Source organism: Lepisosteus platostomus, chromosome 7, assembly GCF_059453375.1.
Source record: "Lepisosteus platostomus isolate fLepPlt1 chromosome 7, fLepPlt1.hap1, whole genome shotgun sequence".
In the NCBI taxonomy this organism is placed as follows: domain Eukaryota; kingdom Metazoa; phylum Chordata; class Actinopteri; order Semionotiformes; family Lepisosteidae; genus Lepisosteus; species Lepisosteus platostomus.
The window spans coordinates 45,074,998-45,097,951 of NC_142617.1; the positions used below are offsets into that span (position 1 = coordinate 45,074,998).

The 22,954-nt window shown below is 37.4% G+C and overlaps 1 protein-coding gene and 1 long non-coding RNA gene across 4 annotated transcripts in view; one reads left to right on the top strand and one right to left on the bottom strand.

The window, feature by feature from the left end:
* adamts17 (ADAM metallopeptidase with thrombospondin type 1 motif, 17) overlaps positions 1 to 22,954 on the top strand; it is a 138,423-nt gene that overhangs the window by 56,584 nt on the left and 58,885 nt on the right. For all 3 annotated transcript variants that reach the window (XM_088640730.1, XM_088640732.1, XM_088640731.1), the window contains exons 10-14: positions 777 to 927; positions 5,256 to 5,357; positions 5,689 to 5,834; positions 7,073 to 7,242; positions 10,734 to 10,861. In XM_088640730.1, coding sequence (XP_088496856.1) covers positions 777 to 927; positions 5,256 to 5,357; positions 5,689 to 5,834; positions 7,073 to 7,242; positions 10,734 to 10,861 — 697 coding nt within the window. The remainder of the gene's footprint in view (positions 1 to 776; positions 928 to 5,255; positions 5,358 to 5,688; positions 5,835 to 7,072; positions 7,243 to 10,733; positions 10,862 to 22,954) is intronic.
* The window catches only part of LOC148658918 (uncharacterized), a 115,433-nt gene continuing 95,573 nt past the window's right edge, over positions 3,095 to 22,954 (bottom strand). The window contains exons 2-3 of the long non-coding RNA XR_015940257.1: positions 8,142 to 8,204; positions 3,095 to 5,842 (exon numbers count right to left, since the gene is read on the bottom strand). This is a non-coding gene — a long non-coding RNA (uncharacterized LOC148658918). The remainder of the gene's footprint in view (positions 5,843 to 8,141; positions 8,205 to 22,954) is intronic.

Here is a 22,954-nt window from a genome sequence, read left to right on the forward strand (position 1 = left end):
TTACACTGGAGTATCTAAAAAATCCAATGTGAATATTTTACCATTGTCCAGTCAAAGTTCAGACTTAAATTCTATAGAAAATCTGTGGTAAGACTTGAAAATTGATATCCAAGCGATCCCCAGCCAACCTGACAGAACTTAAAATTCTGTAAAAATAAAAACAGAAAATGATGATAAAAATTGCACCATCCCAGTGTGCAAAGAATGTAGTCTTTTCCAAAAGGAATTGCTTCCGTTGCTTTCAAAGGTGCTTCCATCAAATATTGTTTCAGTGGAGTGAATAATCACACAATCAGATCAATATAATTTAGTTTTTGATTTTACTTTGCAGGTTCTGCTGATATTTAACTTTCAACAATTAAAGTATTTGTTTCCCTATCAAATTCTAATGAAACAATTTGCTTTAAAAATGTTATACATCATTAGTAATTCAGCATAGTGGAACATCATCAGTAGGTGGTGAATACATGTGCAAGGCAATGTATCTTGCCTTGGTTTGATGTGTTCAGTTAGTAAAATAGCCCCCTCCTTTAAGTAAATACTGCAAAACCTGATTTTTTATTTAGTCTAAGATTCGAAGACGTGACAAAAACTTCTCATTGAACAAACAGTGCATGTTGCTGTAACTTCAGAGGGTCAGAAGATGTTCTAATGCCTCTTATTTTCCTGTGGGAAAAGCAAATGTATTGTGATTTGTTTTTCCATGTTTTGTAATGCTTGTGTATATTTGGTTCTCAGCATTCCTTCTAATGTTGTGCAATCCCTGTGGCTCCCAGGTCAAAGGCCAGTGCCTGCCTGCTTGAGACAGATCTTCGAAGCCGTTCTGTGGTGAGGCTTCCACCCAAACTGCCAGGCATGCACTACAGTGCGGACGAGCAGTGCCAGATTTTATTTGGCACCAATGCGACATTCTGCAATAATATGGAGGTTTGTTTTCATGTTTCTTTGATCTTCTTTATGGATCTTCTTTGTTTCTGTGCATCATACCCTGGATTCAGACAGCTTCATCAGGCATGTGGCAAGCTTTTCTGATTGTCCCCCTGCATTCGAAATGCTACTGTATATTGTTCTAATACACTTGATTTAACTGCAGGAACATTTCCAAGGTTTTGGATGAGTATCCCTTTGTGACTTGTCTGATTCTCTTTGAATCCAGCCTTTTTTGGTATAGAACATAGTGTCAGGCAAAGCATGTGTTTGCTTCTTTTTTCACCACAGAATCTTCAAGTGCTAATTTATGTTATTTTTAGCCATGAAGAATATAGCCTTTGCAGTTTGTATCCCTGAAAGAGACACACAGAGTTTAAAATGATATATTTACAGGAACGTACTTGCAGATATGCTTAACTATTTGCTTTGTGAAAAAAGCAAAGTATTGTGTCTTGTAGTTTGAAAAAATTTGAAATATTTTTTTTCAGTTTAGTCTCTTATTCTTAAAATTTGTTTTTGTTGTACATGGAAAAATAATAGGTAGGAATCTATCCTCTCAGATGTGCTCCTGTCTTCAAGACTTTCATCTTTTGGCATATCATTAGCAACAGAGCCCCATGCTGGTGGTGCAGTGCTGATTGGAGTCCCTTGTTGGTGAGTGCACAGGCTGCCACAGGGGGTCACTGTGTGGATAAGATCTCAGAAAGCCCTGGGTCACTAATTCCATTCTACCCCTGGTGGTGTTCAGTAAACTGTGCGCCACTACTTACAGGTTAGTCACAGGACACAGAACTAGACGCATGAGCCAAAAGATCAGCATTGCTTCACATTAAATTCTTCAAACCAATTGGTTTGATATAGCTATCCACCAATACATTCAGGCAGAATCTGTAACAGCACTCTCCCTGAAGTATGGTGAACAGATAGACAGGATTCATAAAACTAAATATTTAGTGGAACACGATGTAATTTCACATCCATTGAAAGCTTTATGTTTTCATATTATGTTTTTTTCCATTCAACTGTGTGCACTAGGTGAAACTTAGAAGTACTATTTTGAAACAGAAATGTGTGTTTTTGTGGAACAAGCAATATGCCAATTACTTTATGTTCTCTAGCTGGTGTTCATGATCAACATTTGAGTGAACTATAGTTAAAGACTTCTGCCGACTGCACAAGAAAGTAAATATTTAGTGGTTGGGTCTAAACCCATGCTTCGCAGGAATGGTGTTGACACATAGCCAGCAGCCATATCACCCTGTAACTCACAACTGGCAACCACTGAAGCTAAGCAGGTGTGAGCCTGGTCAGTACCTGGATGGGAGACCTCCTGGGAAAAACTAAGGTTGCTGCTGGAAGAGGTGTTAGTGGGGCCAGCAGAGGACGCTCACCCTGCGGTCCATGTGGGTCCTAATGCCCCAGTATAGTGACGGGGACATACTCATCCATCCAAACAGGATGAGATGTAAAACCGAGGTCCTGACTCTCTGTGGTAATTAAAAATCCCAGGCCGTTTCTCGAAAAGAGTAGGGGTGCAACCCCAGCTTCCTGGCCAAATTTCCCATTGGCCCTTACCAATCATGGCCCCCTAATAATCCCCATCTATGAATTGGTTTCATAACTCTGCTCTCCTCCCCACTAATCGCTGATGTGTGGTGAGCATTCTGGCGCACTATGGCTGCCAGATGGATGCTGTAGGTGGATGCTGGAGGCTGTAAAGCGCTTTGAGTGGAGTGTCCAGAAAAGCACTATATAAGTGTACGCAATTATTATTATTTTTAAACCATTTTAACTTTAATTGTATTTGATGTTTTGGTGTTTATGCAGAAGCACAGTCATTACTAATCTTAGATTTTCAGTCTTTCTTGCCCCCAGCCCACTATCTCTCATACACCTGTTTTCTGGAATCTGAAGAGCAAGGAATTTGTCCTTTTGACAATAGTGGGTTTTCAGCAATCCCAAAGCACTTCATGAGAAAATGTACAGCATTTTTGTTTAAAGGCACAAATATAGTGTTTATACAAAGTGATTTACTGTAATACTTCTAATAAATTACACTTTACTGGGGAAACCTGAAAAACAGTTTGTATAATATGGTACATCATTGACAAATGTTCATTTTATTAGCATGTCAGCTAAATTTACTGACATTTTAATTTCGCAATTATTTTTTTTTTAGTTTTTGAAGTCTTCTGAAACAACTATTGAATCTACTTTGCATTGATATTATATTGTAATTTTTCTAAATCCAAGACTATCAGTAACTAAGAAATAAAAGGTAAACAAAGTCACTTTATGTTAATTTAAAATACACTGAAATCAGCAATTAAGGCAAGATATTAGCTGCATGTTAAACAGCACAGCAGTCCCTAATGGTGCACGATTGCTGTTAATTTTTATAGACTGCTTAGGTACTGTAATTGGTAGGAGCCTATGTATTGTCTCAAACCAGATGACAGTTTAAACCCACAGGAAGCATTTCATACAAAGCCAAGCTATAATGTAAAAACGTAGCTGAAGTGGGAATGATGTGAAGATGGTGTGCTTGTGGGTTAATTACCTTGTGGCGATTACTAATTTCATATACGAATGGAAATTATTAATGGACAAATGTCAGAATCACATGGTATAATATGGTAATAAAATTCAGTTTACATCAATCTTCCTATATCAGGGCATTGGTGTTTTTTTTACTGAATTTAAACTGAATTATAGCATTTATAAAGAGGTTTTATTTTAAAAGAAACTTTATGTTCTTCTACAAATTCAGATGTTTCTCTAGAGTAGTGATGTATTACTGCATATTTATCTTATTTTTCCACTACTAAGTTACATATTATGTCATGTTAAAAAATTGTGTAGCATGATTTGTGTGAGGTCAATGTCAAAGGAATCCTCTATAGTTTACAAGTTTCCGACAGTGAGAAATGACAGGAGTGAGCTGTGCCTGTCAAGTGATATGTTGTGGGGTTGCCTGCGGAGCTAATACTGAATTTGTCTCTGACAGTCTGTAATTTACGTTTGCATTCAGGAAGTGACACAGTGGCATGCTGCTAGCATTGGTAGAAATGTTCCAGGTTTCTCACTGGGCAAACAATGTTTGGATTGGTCTGTTGAAAATAGTTCTTTGCTGGTAATCTCTTTGATGTAGTTCAGTCAATTATTTACAGTTTATATCATTACCACTTAATTAGTTTATTAAAGAAAACAATAAATCTGTTTCAGTTACTTAAATAATTGTCTTTCAAAGAATGTTTTTTTTTTAATTTTCAGAAGCTGCTTGTCAATTTTTCCATACAAAATAGCTTCTACTGAGTCTAGCCTTTGCTCTTCTTTCTATCTTTAAAAAGCTGTCAAAACTTTTTTTGACCTAAAATGACCTTTTTCTGAAAAACAACAATTACAGTACAGTGTAAAAATAGAATGGTTACATAAACCTGTTTTGCTCACTTATGGATGTTGTTCAACAATGTACACTGTGTTTTGAATGAGAATAAAACAGTTGGTATCATTGTCAGGTTTATTTTATTTCAGACGTGTGGCTGGAAAAATATTAAGTAAAGCTTAAAGGGTTGCCCTGTTGACAGTTTTATGATGTTGGATAAATATATGATCTGGGAGGCAGGTCCCATTGAATGCTACATTCTCGGCCATCTGTAAAAGTAGTTCTTCAAGCTGTAAAAGTACAATATCTCCTGTTAGGGCAGTAAAAAGTATCATTATCTGGAGATTGTATCCCTCCCCTATAGGCAAACATTTGCCAATGCCTTAAAGGTCAGTTGGTACATCACTAATCACAGAACAAAACCTGTGCATTACATACTGATGTCTCAGGGTTGGAGTTAGTGGAAATATTTTGTTTTAAAGCAAATGAGCCCTTTCATTTATGTATATTCACACACTATACATTGTGTATCAAGTGCTTGTTTTGGTAGGAAGCATTTTTGATCATCTCTCCTCAGAGCTATGAAAAACAGGGAAGCCATAAAAACTTCCCATTTTCTGGTTTCTTTGTGGTTTGTGGTCTTTAAGCATGAAAATCTCTTACTTAGGTTATCTTTACATATTGAAATCCTGATCCTACAGAATTTGTCTTGTAAAACATGTTGTAATAATTTGGAGAAAGAGAAATGTATTGGAAATTTACTAGTACAATGTTATCCACCGTTTTGTTTTTTTACCGAGTAAATTGCATCTTTTTGTGGATTAAGAGATATTACTCTTCTTTTTGAGACATGTATGTAGGATTTTGCAGTCGTTACACCAATGGAGTTTTTTTGTTTAGTATAAAAGAATGAGTGCTCTTCCATGATACTCTACTTCAGCACCTAATGTGCGCTGGCCTGTGGTGTCTTGTGGAAGGAGATACGTCCTGCAAAACCAAGCTAGACCCACCTCTAGATGGAACTGAATGTGGACCTGACAAGGTAAGAAAAATGTCTGTGTACTATATGTACTAAACTATATACTATATATTGTATATCATTGTGATTTTCGTAACACTACTGCATAAAAAATAGGTTTTACATTCACGCAACCTTTGATGTTCTGCTTTCATGTCTGATTAGTTTGCTTGAAGAGTAATTTTTCAGGTGTGGAATGAATCACTAGCTCTGATGATTGTGAGCCCTACTGTGTGTTCTATTGGTGGGCACCGTAAAATGCCAAGAATCTGCAGCTTTCCCGTGCAGATTTGTCTTTGATGTGCCTCAGTCATTCGTTCCTGAGACACTCACTGTTGCCCTGGGACTGTTTCAGTGGTGCAGGGCTGGAGACTGCGTCAGCAAGACCCCCATCCCTCAGCACATAGATGGAGACTGGAGCGCCTGGAGCCAGTGGAGCATGTGCAGCCGGACATGTGGGACAGGTGCCAGGTTCAGGCAGAGGAAGTGCGATAATCCACCGTACGTTTCTGAAAAAAGTGAAGTCGTGTGAGAACTCAGGTCTTTAAGTCCATGCCAGTACAGCCAGTTTGTACTGTATATGAGTATCCTTCACACTAAGGCATTTAATTAGTTGTAGACAGTGCTGGGGAACTCTCTTTTAAAAATAGTATTTTATAGGTACAAGATTATAGTTCTGAGTCAGTTAATTGTAATTTTTACATCAGTAAAGAGTTGAGAGACATTGCTTTTAAGAGGTAATGCTAGCAATTACATTATAGATGATTGTAATGTAGACATTATAGATGACTGTTTAATAATTTCCCCCTACTCTTTGTTAATGTTAAATTAAATTAACCAGTAATCTGTTACAGAAGTAATTTATGTGCCATGGATTAATGGATTACTTTTTAAAATAACCTTTCCCCAGGACTGGTGGTTACTGAAGAATAACTGAATTAACGTTCTCCTTCCCCTTAATTACTGACTCTATTAAGGTTAGTTTCAGAACTTTATCTGATTGCATATAATCAACATTAAAACAAAGTGAACAAATAATTTTATATCATTATGTATAGTGACAATACATGGAGACATTCACTCTACCTCAAGTATGATTTTCGCTCTAACCTATCTTTAATTTAATGAAACCCTGCAAAAGGTAATGTAGGGTCTGTTTCAGTGTGTATTACTGCACCTGGAAATCCATGAAAAGAACATGCTGTTTTTATTTGCATCTTGGCTGTTGAAGCTGCTTTATATAATTTTCAAGAGAACAACACAAGGAAAGATCAGAATGAATAGGAAAGTAACTACCTTGCCAGAGAAAGAAGGCACTCCTGGCTCATGGGGCTGTGTAAGAACTAACTGAAATCAGTTGTTTTTAATGGCAATGCCAGAGGAGCACTATTTTTAAAGTAGTCGAATAGTATGAGATAATTATTTTAAAATCCTCTATCAAGTGTCTGACTTTTGTAACTGTAACTGTTAGATTAATTGGGCAGGTTATGCTTGAAATGATTAACAGACAGTTACAGAAAGAGCCAAGAAAACTGGCAAAGCTTGGTATCTGCCTATCTGTCTTACTTGCCTTTGAGCCAGCAGGGGAAAAGGATGTATCCAGCTCAATCATATTATGAGGTGCATCTGGTACTTGAGGCTTGTCCTAGCAGATGGACTTTCCCTGGGGGTGAGCAGCACAGTGAGCAAGGAGAGGGAATTGGATGTGTTTTTAATCAGTGGGTTCCTGCTCTTCACAGCCCTGGGCCTGGAGGAAAGAACTGCCCGAAGGCCAGTGTGGAGCACAAAGCCTGTGAGGGCCCCCCCTGCACAAAGGGCACTCCCAGCTTCAGGGACCAGCAGTGCCAATCACATGACAGGCAGGCCAGCAAAAAGAAGGCTAGGATGTGGACTGCTGTCATTAATGATGGTGAGGCACTTTAATTTATTAGAGACTAATTCTGCTCCCAGAAGGAGATTCAACAGGCTTCCATTTTAAAAACTTCATACACTCTACATACACGCACGCTTTTATTGGTATGATTGTTGTTTCTGTGCTCCTTCAATCTATGTTCTAATTTTTGTGAGGTATGGCTTCACCTTTTCCAGTGCTAGCTTGCAAGTGGAGAGGGCCCATTTAAACCTGCGGTAAATTTGAAAGGACTAAAGGTAGCCCACAAGATTTTAATTCAGTGTTGGAATATTGTAGTGGGACTGCCAAAGGCGCTAAAGCATACTGTAGTGTGAGGAATTTGAAAATGCAGAATAGACCACTTTGCAGATACCCAAAGTTTAATGGCTTTAACTTTTTACAGTGAGGGCTAAGCCAACTAAACCAACCTGGAGAACTCAAATACAGTTAAACAATCGGGTGTTTGTAGCACTTCTGGCACAAATGCATCTTTGCTCATCTTTAAGTGTCCCCAAGGCCCTGGGCCTACCAGGGAAGTGTCCAGTTCCATCACCAGTTTCCCGTCTCCCACCTCTAGAACAGAAAGCAATTTCCTGTTCCAGGGCCAGCCACTGTAGCACCAGGGTGTCTCCCTGCAAAATGTCCGGTTGAGAAATGGCAACTTGCTTTTTTGTCTTCCCTATTTTTGTATTGCAGACTGATTAAAAGTAAAACATTTGTTCAATGTTTTTGAACAATAATGATTAAAATTCACTTCTCATTTGTACCGTGTGCAAATAACAGTCTATTGACGTTTCATGTGCAGGTCATTTGCACAGATCTCTTTCAGGCACATTCAAAAAGTGTTAGCATTCATCATATTGTCATACTAATGGCACAGAAAATTATACTAAAAAACATTTAAATTAGCAACATACCCACTTTTCAGACTTGCAGAATGCTCACAGATGTTGCTTATCATCATGCTCCAACCCTTATACCTGGCAGAAAACCAAAGAAAGGAGAAAATTAATTGAAAGATATATATTTTAAGAAATGTTGTGCTAAAATTAAAGAATAATATGAAAATCGCTGGCACAGCAAGAGCGTAAAATGCCATGAAATTACAGATAACTTATAGAATGTTCATAGATGACACGTTTCATTTCATTGAGAATGCAAGGAAATGTTCAACAAACAAATCAAAATAAATCGTGTGATGTGCGCACATCTGTGTGAGTGTGTACCCTGTAATGGACTGGTGTCCCATCCAGGGTGTATCCTGCTTTGTGCCCATTGCTTACCAGGATAGGCTCCAGCTACCTTTCACCCCTTTGTTGGATGAAGCAGTTAGAAAATGAATGGCTGTTACAAGCCATAACCATAGCTCAAACTTTATATAACTAAACTCTGGCAGATTGCACCGAATATTTGTTTTTTTGGTCATATTTTTCTGCTATCTTGAGCAGCTACATTCAGTATATAATATTCCAGGTTTCTGCACAATAAAAACCCTCTTTCCTTTCACAGCAAAATACCCATACACTGAACTACTACAGCAGGTGGTGGTAACTTTTAAACCACAGTCTTGAACTCTGCTGTACAAAACAGCTTGCTAAACCTTAAAGGTAATATGTTTTTATAAGATGAGATCTGCATGATCTACATACAGTTCCCTTTTTGTATACCATTTTTGTGATAACTCCTGTATAAGAACTACTGTTGTATTACATGGCAGGTTATTTACAATTGTTAGAACCTAACTAGAGGATCACCTATATGGAAATAAAATCCTTGGAAACTGCCAATATGGATTTAGAAAACAGAGAATTTTGGTCTTGTATAACCAACTTATTAGAGGCAAAAAAAAGTTAGTATGTACTGTAAAGTTAAAAACATAATTAAAACAATGGATGTTATCTTAAAATTGTATAACACCCAAGTAAGAATATTATATACAATTTTGGTCACCACATTGTAGAAAAGGTAATGCTGCTCTGGAATAAGTCCAGAGAAGAGCAACCAGATACATTTTGGAGCTTAAGGAAATGACCTACACAGACTGACTGAAGGAACTAAACCTTTTAATGAAACACGAACCAGAGGGAACAGTGAAAACTAGGCTGAAGTGCATTTAAAACCAAGAATATATTTAACAGTAAGGGTAGTGGGAGGCTGGAACAAACCACCTGGCCGTGGTATTATTTGTTTGGATTTAAGCTTGTTTTGGTTTTTTGGGCCAAGGTTAAACTATTCTTATTTGGAGCTCTTGAAAATATTTTTTGGGGGCAAAACCTAATTAGGCACATTGGTTTTGTCTTTCTGTAAACAGTAATGCTGATATGGTGTTAGTTTAGACAGATACAGTATTTCATTAGATGTACAAAATAGTGAAAATACTGTAATTGTATTTTGTCTGGGTGTGTCTGGAGTTAAATGCCTTCACTATGAATATGCAGTCTTTAATCAGTGTCCCATTCAATCCATTGTCACAGTGTAAAATTATTACAGCTGCTGGCCAAATGTATGCTATTTTAACTTTCATAACAGGATGTGGAGCTGTTTCTGTGAAGGCAGTGGAAATTACAATACGCCCTCTCTTTCTTTACCTACTGAGAGCAGCAGTAATTGCTTGGCTGACTTTAATTCAAAAGGTGGAATCTAAGCCAATGTTATCTCCCATTACTTCTGCCTAAACAGTTTAAGTGATTAAATTTGCTTTGTAGAGTTTTTGACCTTTTTGCTACAAAATAGATTTTAGGGATAAAACTGCATTATGAAAGTAGATGTAATATTTTAAATACATTTCATTTAGTCCTGCCATATTGTAATACCGTAAGACACTGTTCAGATTGAATTTATCGCTAAATAATTTTTATTTTAACCATCCAAAATACTTTACCTCAGCTAACATTAAACAACTGATTGGAACCATATTTGTACAGATTACTCATCTGATTCAATTCAGCAAGTTCCAAATCTTGATTTTTAATCACTGATGTTGTTTCTCTTTGTGCCATACTAGTGTCTACTCTTGCTGACTAGGTCAAGTTAAGAGCATTTATGAACAATACAGTACATCACTAGCATTAGTCTTAATGAGCTACAGTAGTCTTAATTGTTTTGCTTGTTTTTATTAATGCTTTCTTAATCTCAATAAGGCCGACATCTGTGAAAAATGCGTTTTTATTTCAGTATTCTACTGCTGAATGAAGCTGTGAAAATCAGAACTAATAACAGCTGATATGCGGTGCTTGGGGCCTGCAGAACAGATTTACCCTTCTCTTTCTTTTACTTGTGTATTCAATTTTAGGCTAAGGTAATGTTTTACTGTTTACAACAGCTGTACTAATCAGTCACTGATTCATAACTTTCAGTTATGTGAATGTAAATGACAGTTGATATCAATTACTCAGAAGTGTATTCTTCAAATAAATCAATGAGGTAAATTTAATATTATCATTCCTTAAATTGCCCAGTGTGCATTATATGTTTGTTCTAAAATATGTTTGATATTTTCTTCTCCACAGAAAAGCCCTGTGTCTTGTTCTGCAGTCCAGTGGGACGAGACTCACCTGTGATGGTAGCAGAAAGAGTCCTAGATGGCACTCCATGTGGACCTTATGAGACAGATTTGTGTGTCAATGGAAAATGTCAGGTAAGGAATGATAGTATATAATATTTTGTTTAAGATTTGTTTAATATTTATCATCACCAAAATACATCCTGTTATCGCTAACTGTTGCTGACAAGCTGATCAACACATTTGGCTTTTACCATATTGACTACTGTAATGCTCTGCTCACTGGGGTTTCTAAACCCACACTGAACAAACACTGGTACAGTACTGTATGTCCAAAATTCAGCAGCCAGAATCCTGACCAGGTATAGTGCAAGTGATCACTTTACTCCTATCCTGGAGTCCTGGCACTGTTTTCCTGTCAGGTTTCATGTTGGCTTCAAAATCCTCATGCTCACCTATAATGCTCTGCATGGCTAGACACCTTAGTACCTGTCTGAGCTGCTATCCTCCTACTCACCACCTCGCAACGTCCACTCTTCTACTTCTGGTCTCCTATCTGTCCTCTAAGCCCGTCTACATGCTATGGGTAACACGGCCTTCTCCTGTTATGCCCCGCCCCCAAGCTCTGGAACTCAGAGAGTCACCTTCCCTAAACTAACAAATCTAGACTCAAAACCTTCTTCTTTAGAAGGGTCTTTACTTAACTTCTGTTATATATCCCATTTGCTCCTGCTGTATTCAGTACCCCGATCTACTGTCTCCTCTCACTGTGTGTTTTCACTGTGTATATCTTGTGTATATATATTTTTTGTTGTTGTCGTTCTGTAAAGTGCTTTGCAAAGAACCCTTTAAAGGCACTAAATAAAATAAAGATTATTATGAACTTTTGAAAAGAACATTGTTTCTTTACTTCTCCCAATGTTTGTGACCATGTAAGTTTCCATAGCACGTCTAAGCAGGTACTTGTTGTATCCCAGTTCACATTTCTTTGAACTGAAGAGAACACTGACTTCTTCCTCCTGAAAGCACAGTTCCTCCGATGCCCATGGCCTCATCTAACACTTTCTCCTTTTGTGTGACCAAATATTTATTTTAAATTTTATAGAAATATAAAAGCAAGAACAGCCTCACTCCAGCAACACTAGAGTTTCTAGTCAAGAACCCACAAAACACAACAGTTACAACAGGAACCCCTTGCAATAACGTTTTTACTGCACTAGCAGCAGCACTCCAAGCCTTTGGCTCAGATTCTAGTAGTAGAGAGCAGAACCATATAAACGATGTTAAGCCAAGTCAGGATTCAGTGATGCAAGGTAATGTGGAGGCTCCCAATGTAGTGCCAGTATCTTTATACTGTGCCTCTAAAAAGAGTTTATTATTCACCTCCTTTCCTACAGCACTCCAGCTTCCTTATAACATCACTTTAATGCCTGAATACAGTCCACCTGTGCTCTCCATATACTGTACATGACTGTGGTCCATTTAATTGAATAACATGATTTCAGGAATAATACACCCTTATACTGTATATCAGGTGCCTCATTTGACAGTGCTTGTCAGAACAGAACCTCTTCCATGAAGAGCAACTCTTTGATAGAATTGTGAGGAGGCATAAATTTGGGAAGGGGCAGAAATCATATTTAGGATGTTGAAAGTTCCCAAGAGCACACTTAGGTCCATAATTCGGAAGTGGAAAGAATACAGAACTACCCAGACTCTTCCTAGAGCAGTCTTTCCTCCCAAATTGTGCAATCAGACAAGTAGGTCGTTGGTCAAAGAAGTGACCAAGAATCCAATGACCACCCTAACAGAGGTGGTCGGAGAACCTGTCTAGAGGACAACAACTGCTTCAGCACTACACAGCATTACACAGATTTAGCCACTATGGGACAGTGACTAGTCAGAAGCCACTCCTGTGAAGTGTTTGCAAGGAGGCACATGGCCTTCTTGCAAAACTGAAGAATCACAGAATTGCCTTCTCTGAAAAGTGGTAGTAGCGTGGTAGTTGAAACCAGTAGGGACCTAAGAATTGTATTAGTTAAAACAAATCTGTTAAAATTGATATGGAGATGTGATAGTGACAAGGATAGTACCTAGGGTCTGTCATGGACTCTAGACACGCAATTTCCATGTATCCTATGTTTCTTCTTAATAAAGAAGTTTCAGATTTGGAAACCATTTTGAGATCATTTTGTACTGTAATTTAACTGTATCATCAAGTTCAGACCTCTACAGTAAGGCCATGATTCAAATATTGTTTCATCCCCAGTGATCTTCAAACTCAATTTCCTTGCTCTTCAGATTTTCCAACTTTGTGTCCTGCTCATTACCCACGATTCTCCCAAAATAATGTCCAGTTTAGAAGAGGAATATGTACCATCTTAATTTTTAAGTACTCAGTTAAAATCCAGTCAGAGAGGTCACTACTGCTGTCTTTATTTTCACCATCTACTTTTGCCTGTCCATTGAGAGTTATTCCCAAAGCAACACTGACATCTGATCCAAATCATGAGACTCCAATTCTTCCAGATTTTATTTTGCTTGTAGAAGAAGTCGGAGACAGGATTGGTATTACCTGGGTTCCCCATTGCCCCATGCAAGCCAGGTTCAAAGTAAAATAAAATTAATTGAAGGAGAAACAGAAACAGGTGAAAAATTAAAAAAAGAAAACATCAGAGTAAAGCTTCTATCAAAATAATGAAGACACATGTAAGCCTCAGCTCTCGCATCAGTGTATCAATGATATAATCTCTGTCTAGCACTTTCTCTGTTGTAATCGCTGTCTGAGCTGGAACGGGGACATGAGCAATGCACTGAAAAAGATTAGATGGTTAGATGGATACTGCATATGTAGAGACAGTGTGAGGATGTTCTCTTTTTGGGGTATATCCAGCTACATTCATTATATACAGTACTGAGAAGATTTTTAGTTCAGATTATATCCAATCCATCAACATCACACAAAATGCGAATAACCAAGGAACCCAGTCAGGCAGAGCCCATAAAAAGCTTAAACAAAATTACAAGACAAAAATAAGACTGGCCTTTGCGTAAAGCTTCAAAGTGTTTTGGTTTAAGTAGCTGTGTGAACTGTACACACGTCAACTGTTTAGCTTAAACTATGAACCACAAACGTGTAAAATACTAAAATAGTCTTCTTATGGTGTATTAACATATTTACCTTTTACGAGCAGTGATCTGTACGTGTACAATATGTAATTTAATATTTTGTATGTATTGTGTAAACAATGGGTTGCAACTTTTCAGAATTATTGGAGGTGCTTGTGTTAAAATGTATTCACATTAACAAGTATCTCTCTGCCCCCCGTTTCCTTCATTAATTATAAGAAATGGTAAAACAGTTCTTAATGAAGCTTCATACTGCTGTTAAGGAAAATGTGTTCTTTTACGTTGTACTCCTGATAATGAAGTTATTTACAGTATCTTCAACATCCAGTGAAACTTAATCTGCATGAATAAAAAGCACCAAAATGAGTTTCACATTCTTGATAGAACTTTTCATTACACTGTTCGTGATCCTTCATTATTTTGATAGAAGGTTCACTGTGACAGATTGTTCATGCTGTCTAAACCAGAAGTAAAATTTAGTGCAGATACAGGGATTTGTAATCTTTTTGCAGGGTTATTTTTCCAAATTCCAAATTTATTCATATCTGAAATATATGTCCTGTTGATTTCATTGGCAGTAGCCATCCTATGCAAGTACTTCAGATCAAATGTCAGTTACTTATGATTCTGATGTCACTACAATAGGTTGTTAGACAACAAATCATCATAATAATAATAAACTTTATTTTCTATAGCACCTTTAAAGGTGGCTATATAAGCGCTTTACAGAATGTCAACAACAATAAATAAAAAGAATACATAAGATACATTAAATACAATATACAGAGGAGACTGAGGATGGTGGTACTAAGAAAAGCAGAGAGGTTAAGAGTGGAACAGTTAAGTAAAGGCTTTTCTAAAGAAGAAGGTTTTGAGTCTGGATTTGAATGAGTTTAGAGAAGGTGACTCTCTGATATCTTTGGGCAGAGAGTTCCAGAGCTTGGGGGCATAACAGGAGAAGGCCCTGTCACCCAAACAATGTAGACGAGCTTGGGGGACAGTAAGGAGACCAGAATTTGAAGAGCAAAGGTTGCGAGGTGGGGAGCAGGGCGATAATAGTTCAGACAGGTATTGAGGTGCCAAACCATGTAGAGCATGAGGTGAGCAAATTCCAACATAGAATTTGACAGGAAGCCAGTGCAAGGACTCCACTTGCATACTGCAGTTTGTTCAAAGTAGATTTAGATACCCCAAAGAGTAGAGCATTACAGTAATCAATTAGAGAGAACACAAATGTGTTGATCAGCTTTTCAGCCACAGTTCGTGATAGCATAGGGTGTAGTCAAGCGATATTTCTGAGGTGAAAAAAAGATGTTTTGACAATATGCTGCACATGTGGGTTGAATGTTAATCCAGAATCGAATATCACTCCAAGGTTTTTCAATTTAGACATTTGCTCAAGTACAGAACCATCTACAGATAGGGTTACAGGATTGGCTTTATGAAGTTGATGGGGGTGCCAATAAGCATGACTTCAGTCTTGTCACAGTTAAGAAGAAGGAAATTTTGAGTCATCCAAGTTTTTATGTCAGAGATGCAATTAGATAGAATAGAGACAGCCACATCAGTGTCAGGTTTGGTATGGATGTAAATTTAAGTATCATCAGCGTAGAAATGATAGCTGAAGCCATGTGATCTTAAAAGCTGACCAAGTGGAAACATGTAAATGCTGAAGAGCAAAGGGCCCAGTATTGAGCCCTGAGGAACACCAGACGTAACAAGACCAATTTCAGACCTATGCCTATTAAGAGAGACAAAGTGACAGCGATCAGTGAGGTAAGACTTGAACCATATGAGAACAGTGTCAGAAACTCCAAACACAGTCTCAAGACAAGAAAGTAGGATGTCATGGTCAACAGTGTCAAAAGCAGCACCGAGATCAAGAAGAATGAATATAGAAAGAGAACCAGAATCAGAAACTATTAGAAGATCGTTAGTGACTTTGACCAGGGCAGTTTCTGTGCTGTGAAGTTGGCGGAAGCCAGATTGGAGGGGTTTAAAAAGGTTATTTGTCATGAGGTGGTTATGTAACTGAAATGTGACAGCATGTTCTAGAATTTTTGCAAGAAAGAGTAAGTTGGAGATGGGGAAAAATTGTTAAGATTGTCGAGAGCCATGTTAAGCTTCTTTGGCACATGGGTAATGGCAGCTGTTTTGAGGACTGTTGGTACAATGCCAGTGCTCAAGGATTCATTTATAAATTGAGGACAATTGGACAGAAAGAAGAGAAACAGGACTGAAATAAAGTGGTGAGAATGGGATCTAAAATAGATGTGGTGGGTTTCATTTGTGTAACTAGTTTATTGAGGGATGCTGAGTCAAGAAGAGAGAAACTGAGGGAACCAGAAAAGTTAGATTAGGAGGGAGGAGATATGGAAATGATATGTGAAGTGGAGAGAATGTGATGCTAAATCTTGGAGCTAAAGAAATCTAAGAATGTGTTGCAAAGTTGCGATGAGGCAGGTAATGTGGTGGGGCAGTTTGGTTTTAGCAAGCTGTTGATGGTGGAGAAGAGAAGTCTGGGGTTGTTATGGTAATTTTCAATGATGTGAGAGAAGTAGCTAGATTCTTTAGTAACCTTATAGTCAGACAAGTAATCTCTCCAAGCCTGATAATGTACAGTACATTTAGGCCAGAAAGATGCCACCTACGCTCAAGGTTGTGAGATGCTGCCTTCATAGATCGCAGATGGTCGTTGTACCAGGAGGCAGGGCGAGAGAAAGAGATGGTTTGAGTTTTTAAAGGAGCAAAGGTGTCAAGGGTAGGGTAAACATGTAGGAGATTAGATAATGTCAAGGGTAATGAATCATTTGGAAAAGATATAATGACTACAGAGTCCCAGACAAGACAGGTTAGTTTTGTAATGATGCAACAGCATCATTAGCAAACGCACAGTCGCTCAGCTAATGTGTTCAGGTTGGAGTTAGGATCTATAGGAGCCAGCAGCCATATCACCCTGCAACTTGCATCTGGCAACCCATTGAAGCTAAGCAGGTGTGAGCCTTGTCAGTACCTGGATGGCAGACCAGATGGAAGGTTACTGCTGGAAGAGGCCTCATGGCCTCCTAATAATCCCCAATCTATGAATTGGATTCATCACTCTGTTCTCCTCCCCACGGACAGATGAAGTGTGGTGAGCATTCTGGCGCACTATGGCTGCCGTCGCATAATCAAATTATTATTATTATTAATGACAGAGCCGTGAGTGAAGGGCAAGGGAAGTATTTAAAGGAAAAGGAACTAATAATGAAACAATTCATGACATCATAAACTAATTAGATGCCCACTGTGAAAGTCTGACTGAGCATGTTCTAACAGCACCAGGTGTGCTGTCCCGTGTGTGATCACCAGTGGGCATGAAAAGTTAAGTATGGTGTACGTTCTATAGTAATCTCCTAAATGTTTACACAGTAGAAATGTATTTACCCTGTTTTAACAGTAATATGATCAAGAATATACAGATCTGTTGCCAATATGCCAATGTACCAATGGTGCCACTTGTGTCAATTTACAATGAACAATAAAGGGAAGATATGCTATCTCAGCTTTTACACGGATTGGAGTACTTTTAATTACCTGACTCTTTCTAGATATGCATTTATTAAGGGCAAATCTTACAACAGTATTTCCGCCTTCTGGCTATATATCTCAGAAGCTGAGCACTCATTCATTGTGAATTTTAAACCTTCATTTTGGCAGACTGAAGCAGGTTTTCCTGCCTTTTTTCCTGCTAGTAATCTCCTATCTATAGGATTTTTGCGGAATCACTCTTGCTTTGGTGCTTTGTTGCAGACTGCATGTGTGATATGAAATTAGTTTTATAGGCCAGCTTTATGGAGGGATAGGGATATTATAGACTGACTTGAACTAAACTATTGTTGTACATTTTCTCCATATCAGGCATTGAACTCTGTAACTCTTTCAAAGTTGTCATTGTCTTAGGAGTGGCCCTAACCAGTTTCCTCCTTGTCTGGCTGCTCAGTTTTGAGGGACAGCCTGACCTAGACAGTGTCTTAATAGTAAGATGCAACTTCCATTTCTTGATGATTGAGTAGACTGTGCTCATACAGGTGGTCATAAACCCTTCTAATCTGTGCTTTTCAGTGACTTTATCATTGGCTTGCTTTGAAAGAGGTTCGTGATCTTGATGGTTGAGCCTGTGTTTTAAATGCTCTACCTGACCTCACAAAGGTCAGATGTTTTTATTAAAATCATGTTAAACACAATTATTGTACAAAGACAGGTAAAAAAAATTAATTAAATACATTTTTAATACAAAATTGTTATGGCCCGTTAAGGTAAATTTTTGCACCTTAATTAATTTAGGTAGGCTATAAAAATGTTTGCATTCTAATGCAATCATTGCTTTTCCATTTTTCTTTCATATTATCTAATTACCTGTTTTTTAGAGTTATACAGTACATTATATATGTGTTGTTTGTTGTGCATAGAAATATTGACTGCTACTTCAAAGTCATTACTGCAAGCTTTAAAAACCAAATGTGAAAAAATGGTCAATGGTCTAAAATCATTTGTAGGCAATGTACTGTATAGTTTATGCTAGGTGTTTTGTGATCCTTTGGGATGAAAAGCACAATATAAATTTAAGGAATTATACATTACTATTAATTAAATCTAGTTTGATTTTAACTGTAATTTAACTAATGTTATAAATCAGCATTTTAGAAATTAATAAAAATAAATATGACATTTTAATTTTTTCTCATTAAAATGTGTTAAATGTGTTACTTCTGCTGACATTTTTGTTTTATACCAGTTGCTGTTTGGTTTCACTTTCAAGTCTCCACACAGTCGGCTTAAGCTAACATTTACTTTTTGCTTTCTGTGTCAGCTCAGGTGAAAAGTATCAAATTCTACCGGGACATTTATTTTAATTTAATTGAGGAGTCCAACGATCTGCCTGCCTTAGCTGGGTTACATAAGGAGGCAAAGACTCGCATTTGCTTCCAATTAATTTGGTGAGTCTGTGATGAGAGACTGACCCGATCTCATGTGTTATACATACAGATGATAATAAATAAGCACCGACTCATCATGAGGGTTAGCTGGTGGAGCAGTCTTTTCCCCAAGAGTACTGCATTTACGACTTCTAAAATTGTTCTCTTAATTTGGAAGGATGAGGCAAGTCTTGTCAGCAGTTGTGTATGATCTGAGGGTACAGTTTAGTTTCTGCATATGGGGCAAATTAACATATGCTGTGCTCGAGGAAGACATGTTTAAATCTAAGCACTAGAATGCTGGATCTTTTAACCGATAAAGATAACATTGTGTGTAAGTACAGAGAGAATTTATAGGCTGTACTGAATCAAAATATATTTCATTGAGTTGTCCTGGGTCATGTAAACTATCAAAAGAAAGCCGGTTTGTCATCTTAGATGGCTCAGAACCCAAATTTAGTAGACTATACACATGAAATATTGTTTTATTAGTATTATACAATTGGAAAGAATAAAAAGAACTGAAATTGAAGAGATAGTCCTGAGAAAATGTTTTTAACCCCCCAATATAATTATTTGAATTACTGTACAATTTCTTAAGTGATAACCTTATTTAATCATATTGCATCATGCCACAATCATAAGACATTTCAGAGGACTTCAGAAAAGCTCATCTTCCTCAATCTGGAGAGGGTAAGAAAACCATTCATAATCATTTGGGGTACCATCCATCCACTGTTAAACAGTCTAGAAATAGAAAATATTCATGACAATAGTGACTGCACCCAGGTTGTGTTGCCGAGATACTGTTGTCCCAACAACAACCCAGAAAATCAACTAGGAAGTCACAAAGAACCCCATAGTGACATGTAAGGATCTACAGATCTCTCTTACTTTAGCTAATGTTCATGTCTTAACCATCAGGAAAATATTGAACAGAAATGGTTCTTTTGGGAGTGTATCTGGGAAGAAACCATTGCTCTTTAAAAATAACTTTACCACCTCTTTCAAGCTCTCCAAAGAGCACGTTGGGGAATCGGCAGGCCTATTGTGATTGGAAGAATGTTCTCTGCAGAGAGAAAACTGAATTTTTAGGCAACAATGAGAAATGTTTTAGGTGGTTGCAGAAACCAACAGAAGAAACTTATTCCAATCAAACAGGGTGGTGGGAGTAATATGTTTTGGGGCTGCTTTGCTGTCTCTGGATGGCTTGCTAACATTGATGGAACCATGAATTCAGTGTTATATCAGCAAATTCTGTCATGCCATCCATCGGCTGAAGCAGAGCCGAAAGTGGGTGACGCATGTGATTCAATGATCCTAAATATACAAGCAAATCTAAATAAAATGGGTGTAAAGGAAAAAATTTCACTTTTTGAATTGGTCAAGTCAAAGTCTGGATTCAAACTCCATTGAAATATTATGACAGTTTAGAAGCAAGCTGTTCTTCCAATGAATTATAGATAGCCAAGGAGAGCCTATAGAGAGCCTATCTTGGCAAGCAACATGCACATGGGAAGATACGTCAGGACAGGACAGGATGTTAGTCTATCACAAGACACACACAGACACAAACATGCGCACACTTATACCTAGGCCCAATTTTCTGAGAAAACAACCAACCAGTATATTTTTGGACTGTGGAAAGACTGTGTTTAAGAGAAGTTCTTGAACTTATGAAAACTAAATTAATTAAAATTAATGTTTCATTAAAATTGATCAATTCAGATGTTGTAAAAACCCAATATTAAAAGCTGAACATTAATGACAAGAATATGCGAGTCGAGAAATTATTGAAAATGACTGATGTCTAGTTATTAAGGGGGAGACAAAAGGGAAGTTTGAGCAACATATTCAAGAGACAGCACAAGGTACATACAGTACAATGAAACACAAACTAATTACACAACTAATTTTGTAATTAGCTCATTTGGTGTGAGCCTGTAAATTTGTATTTTGAAGCTTGAGCGATATGCTGGATCACTGGACTGATCTCCTTGTGTTAGCAGATGTATTCTTCTGTTGTGTGCTGTAATGCTGGGGACCACACATGTGCTAGCTGCAGGGATAAAAAAGACCATGGAAGTTTTTTTAAAAGTATCTGCTAAATGTCTGATTTCAACAAAGTACTGGGTGTACAAGGTACAACATTACTAGCAATGTTGACTTTAGTAAAATGCTGTACATACTTTCGGCCCAAATGCAGAAAAAATAAAGAAAATAAAGTGTCCTCTAAGTATGTAAAAACAATTTTATGAAATGTGTTTTTTAAGGACATAGGGCCATTCTGTAATAAATATTTAACACCTGATTAATGTAGCATTAGATAAATCTGAAATGTTAAACCTCAGCTCATTTGGGGATAAAGGGAGCTCATGTATCCTGGAGTAAGCAAACTCTGCCAGAGTACTGTTGTGTACTTTGCTTTTGGATTTCAGTTGTGCAAGATACAGTGCATAATTGCAGATTGGGATGAGCATACAGTTTTAGTTAGACACACTTTTTGTTTTGAAATGATGGTGCTTAGCTTCAGGTGAGACAGATTTAAGGCCCCAGAGTAGTGCTTTAGTGTGCTCTGGTAGCACTGTACCCCTGATTCCCTTTACGCAAAATGCACTCCAAATCTTGTTATTTCTGTTGTTTATCTCTTCATGCCACAATAATTTGAGTTACCTTCTGCAAAATAATTGTAGGATTTATATAAAACAAATTCCTTTGTTGTTTTTGCTTTTTTAAACAGCAATGATGGATTTTATGTGAATTAAAACTGAATCATCTGGTTTTATTCAATTTCAAAAAGTATTACTCAAGGGCCCATGTCACACTTTTAGATACTGTGGCCTCATAACTATATACTGAGCACAATGATACTGTGCCACTTGTGGATATAGAAAAATAGCTTTATTCTAGTGATGTAACTGTAGTAAGGACACATACTGTAGGTCAGGAGGGGCTCATTTCTACCTGCCTGTCTAATTACACATACAGTAACCACTAAGTACTTTAAATATTTTTTATGTTTAATATTGAAGGTTATTAAAAATTAAGAATTGCGTGCATGGTGTTATGATATGTTGTATTTGGTATGATATCTTGTATTTTTTCATAAGATTTTGATAAAGTTCCCTGCAAGGATTATTTCTCAAATTACAGGTGGAGGGCATTCAGGGGCATTTATGTGTTTGGACTTTGGAGAATTTGTTAATAAATAGAAAACTACAGATAAGAGGTGATTGCTCTTGTTTTTGATATCCTGGTATTCTTAAAGAAGCAGCTTGATTGGATTCTCAACTCAGTTAGCTGCTAACTGCTTAACAGGTTACATGGCCTGCTCCTGTTTTTAACCTTTATTATCATTTTTATGATACTTAGTTATTTGCAACCAGTGTGTCTCACAAGCCTCAACTTGTGTGGTTTCCTTTGACACATATTAATGATTTAAAAAAAAAGCAAGCAATGTACCCCACCCCTTTCCCCACTCACTAGGTGGAATGTGCCAGAGAGATGCAGCAAGTATGAGTATAAAAGCCCACTGAAACCAAACATAGTCGCCGGCGTCTGCAGCACACTAAAACATAAATTAATCGTAGTCTTAATTAATCAGGTTACTTTTAACTTACAAGTTATACCCACTATCTTCTAAAAGGAACAGCAATACCAGAACAGACAAAAAGTATTTTTTCACTGTATTAAATTCCCTTTTTAGGAATTTAAACCAATTTAAACCAATAATAACAATCCCACAAAACCAAAATGCAAGATATACACAATTAGATGTTGTACCCACTGAAAAACAGTTTACCTACCTGCTAAACCACTGGGTCAATGTAAACCGACAGAGTAAATGTGTTTGGCTATCCACGATGATGAAGTCTGAAAAGGGGGGGTCTAATTGGTTCAAATTGCTGTCATTTATTATTTTTCGACCATTCAGAGTCCTAGGAGATGTCACTGCCTCTATAACATGACTGGGGAAATAAAAAAAAACCTCAGCCAGGCTTTGTAGTATCTATCTAGCAAGACATTTGTTGACAGCATCTAGGGGTTGTCTATGTCAGCAACTCACACCTGTTGCTAGGATGGCAGTAAAAAAAGCAATGAAAAATACTCTAGCACTGCCTAGAGGTTTATATAGTAATTG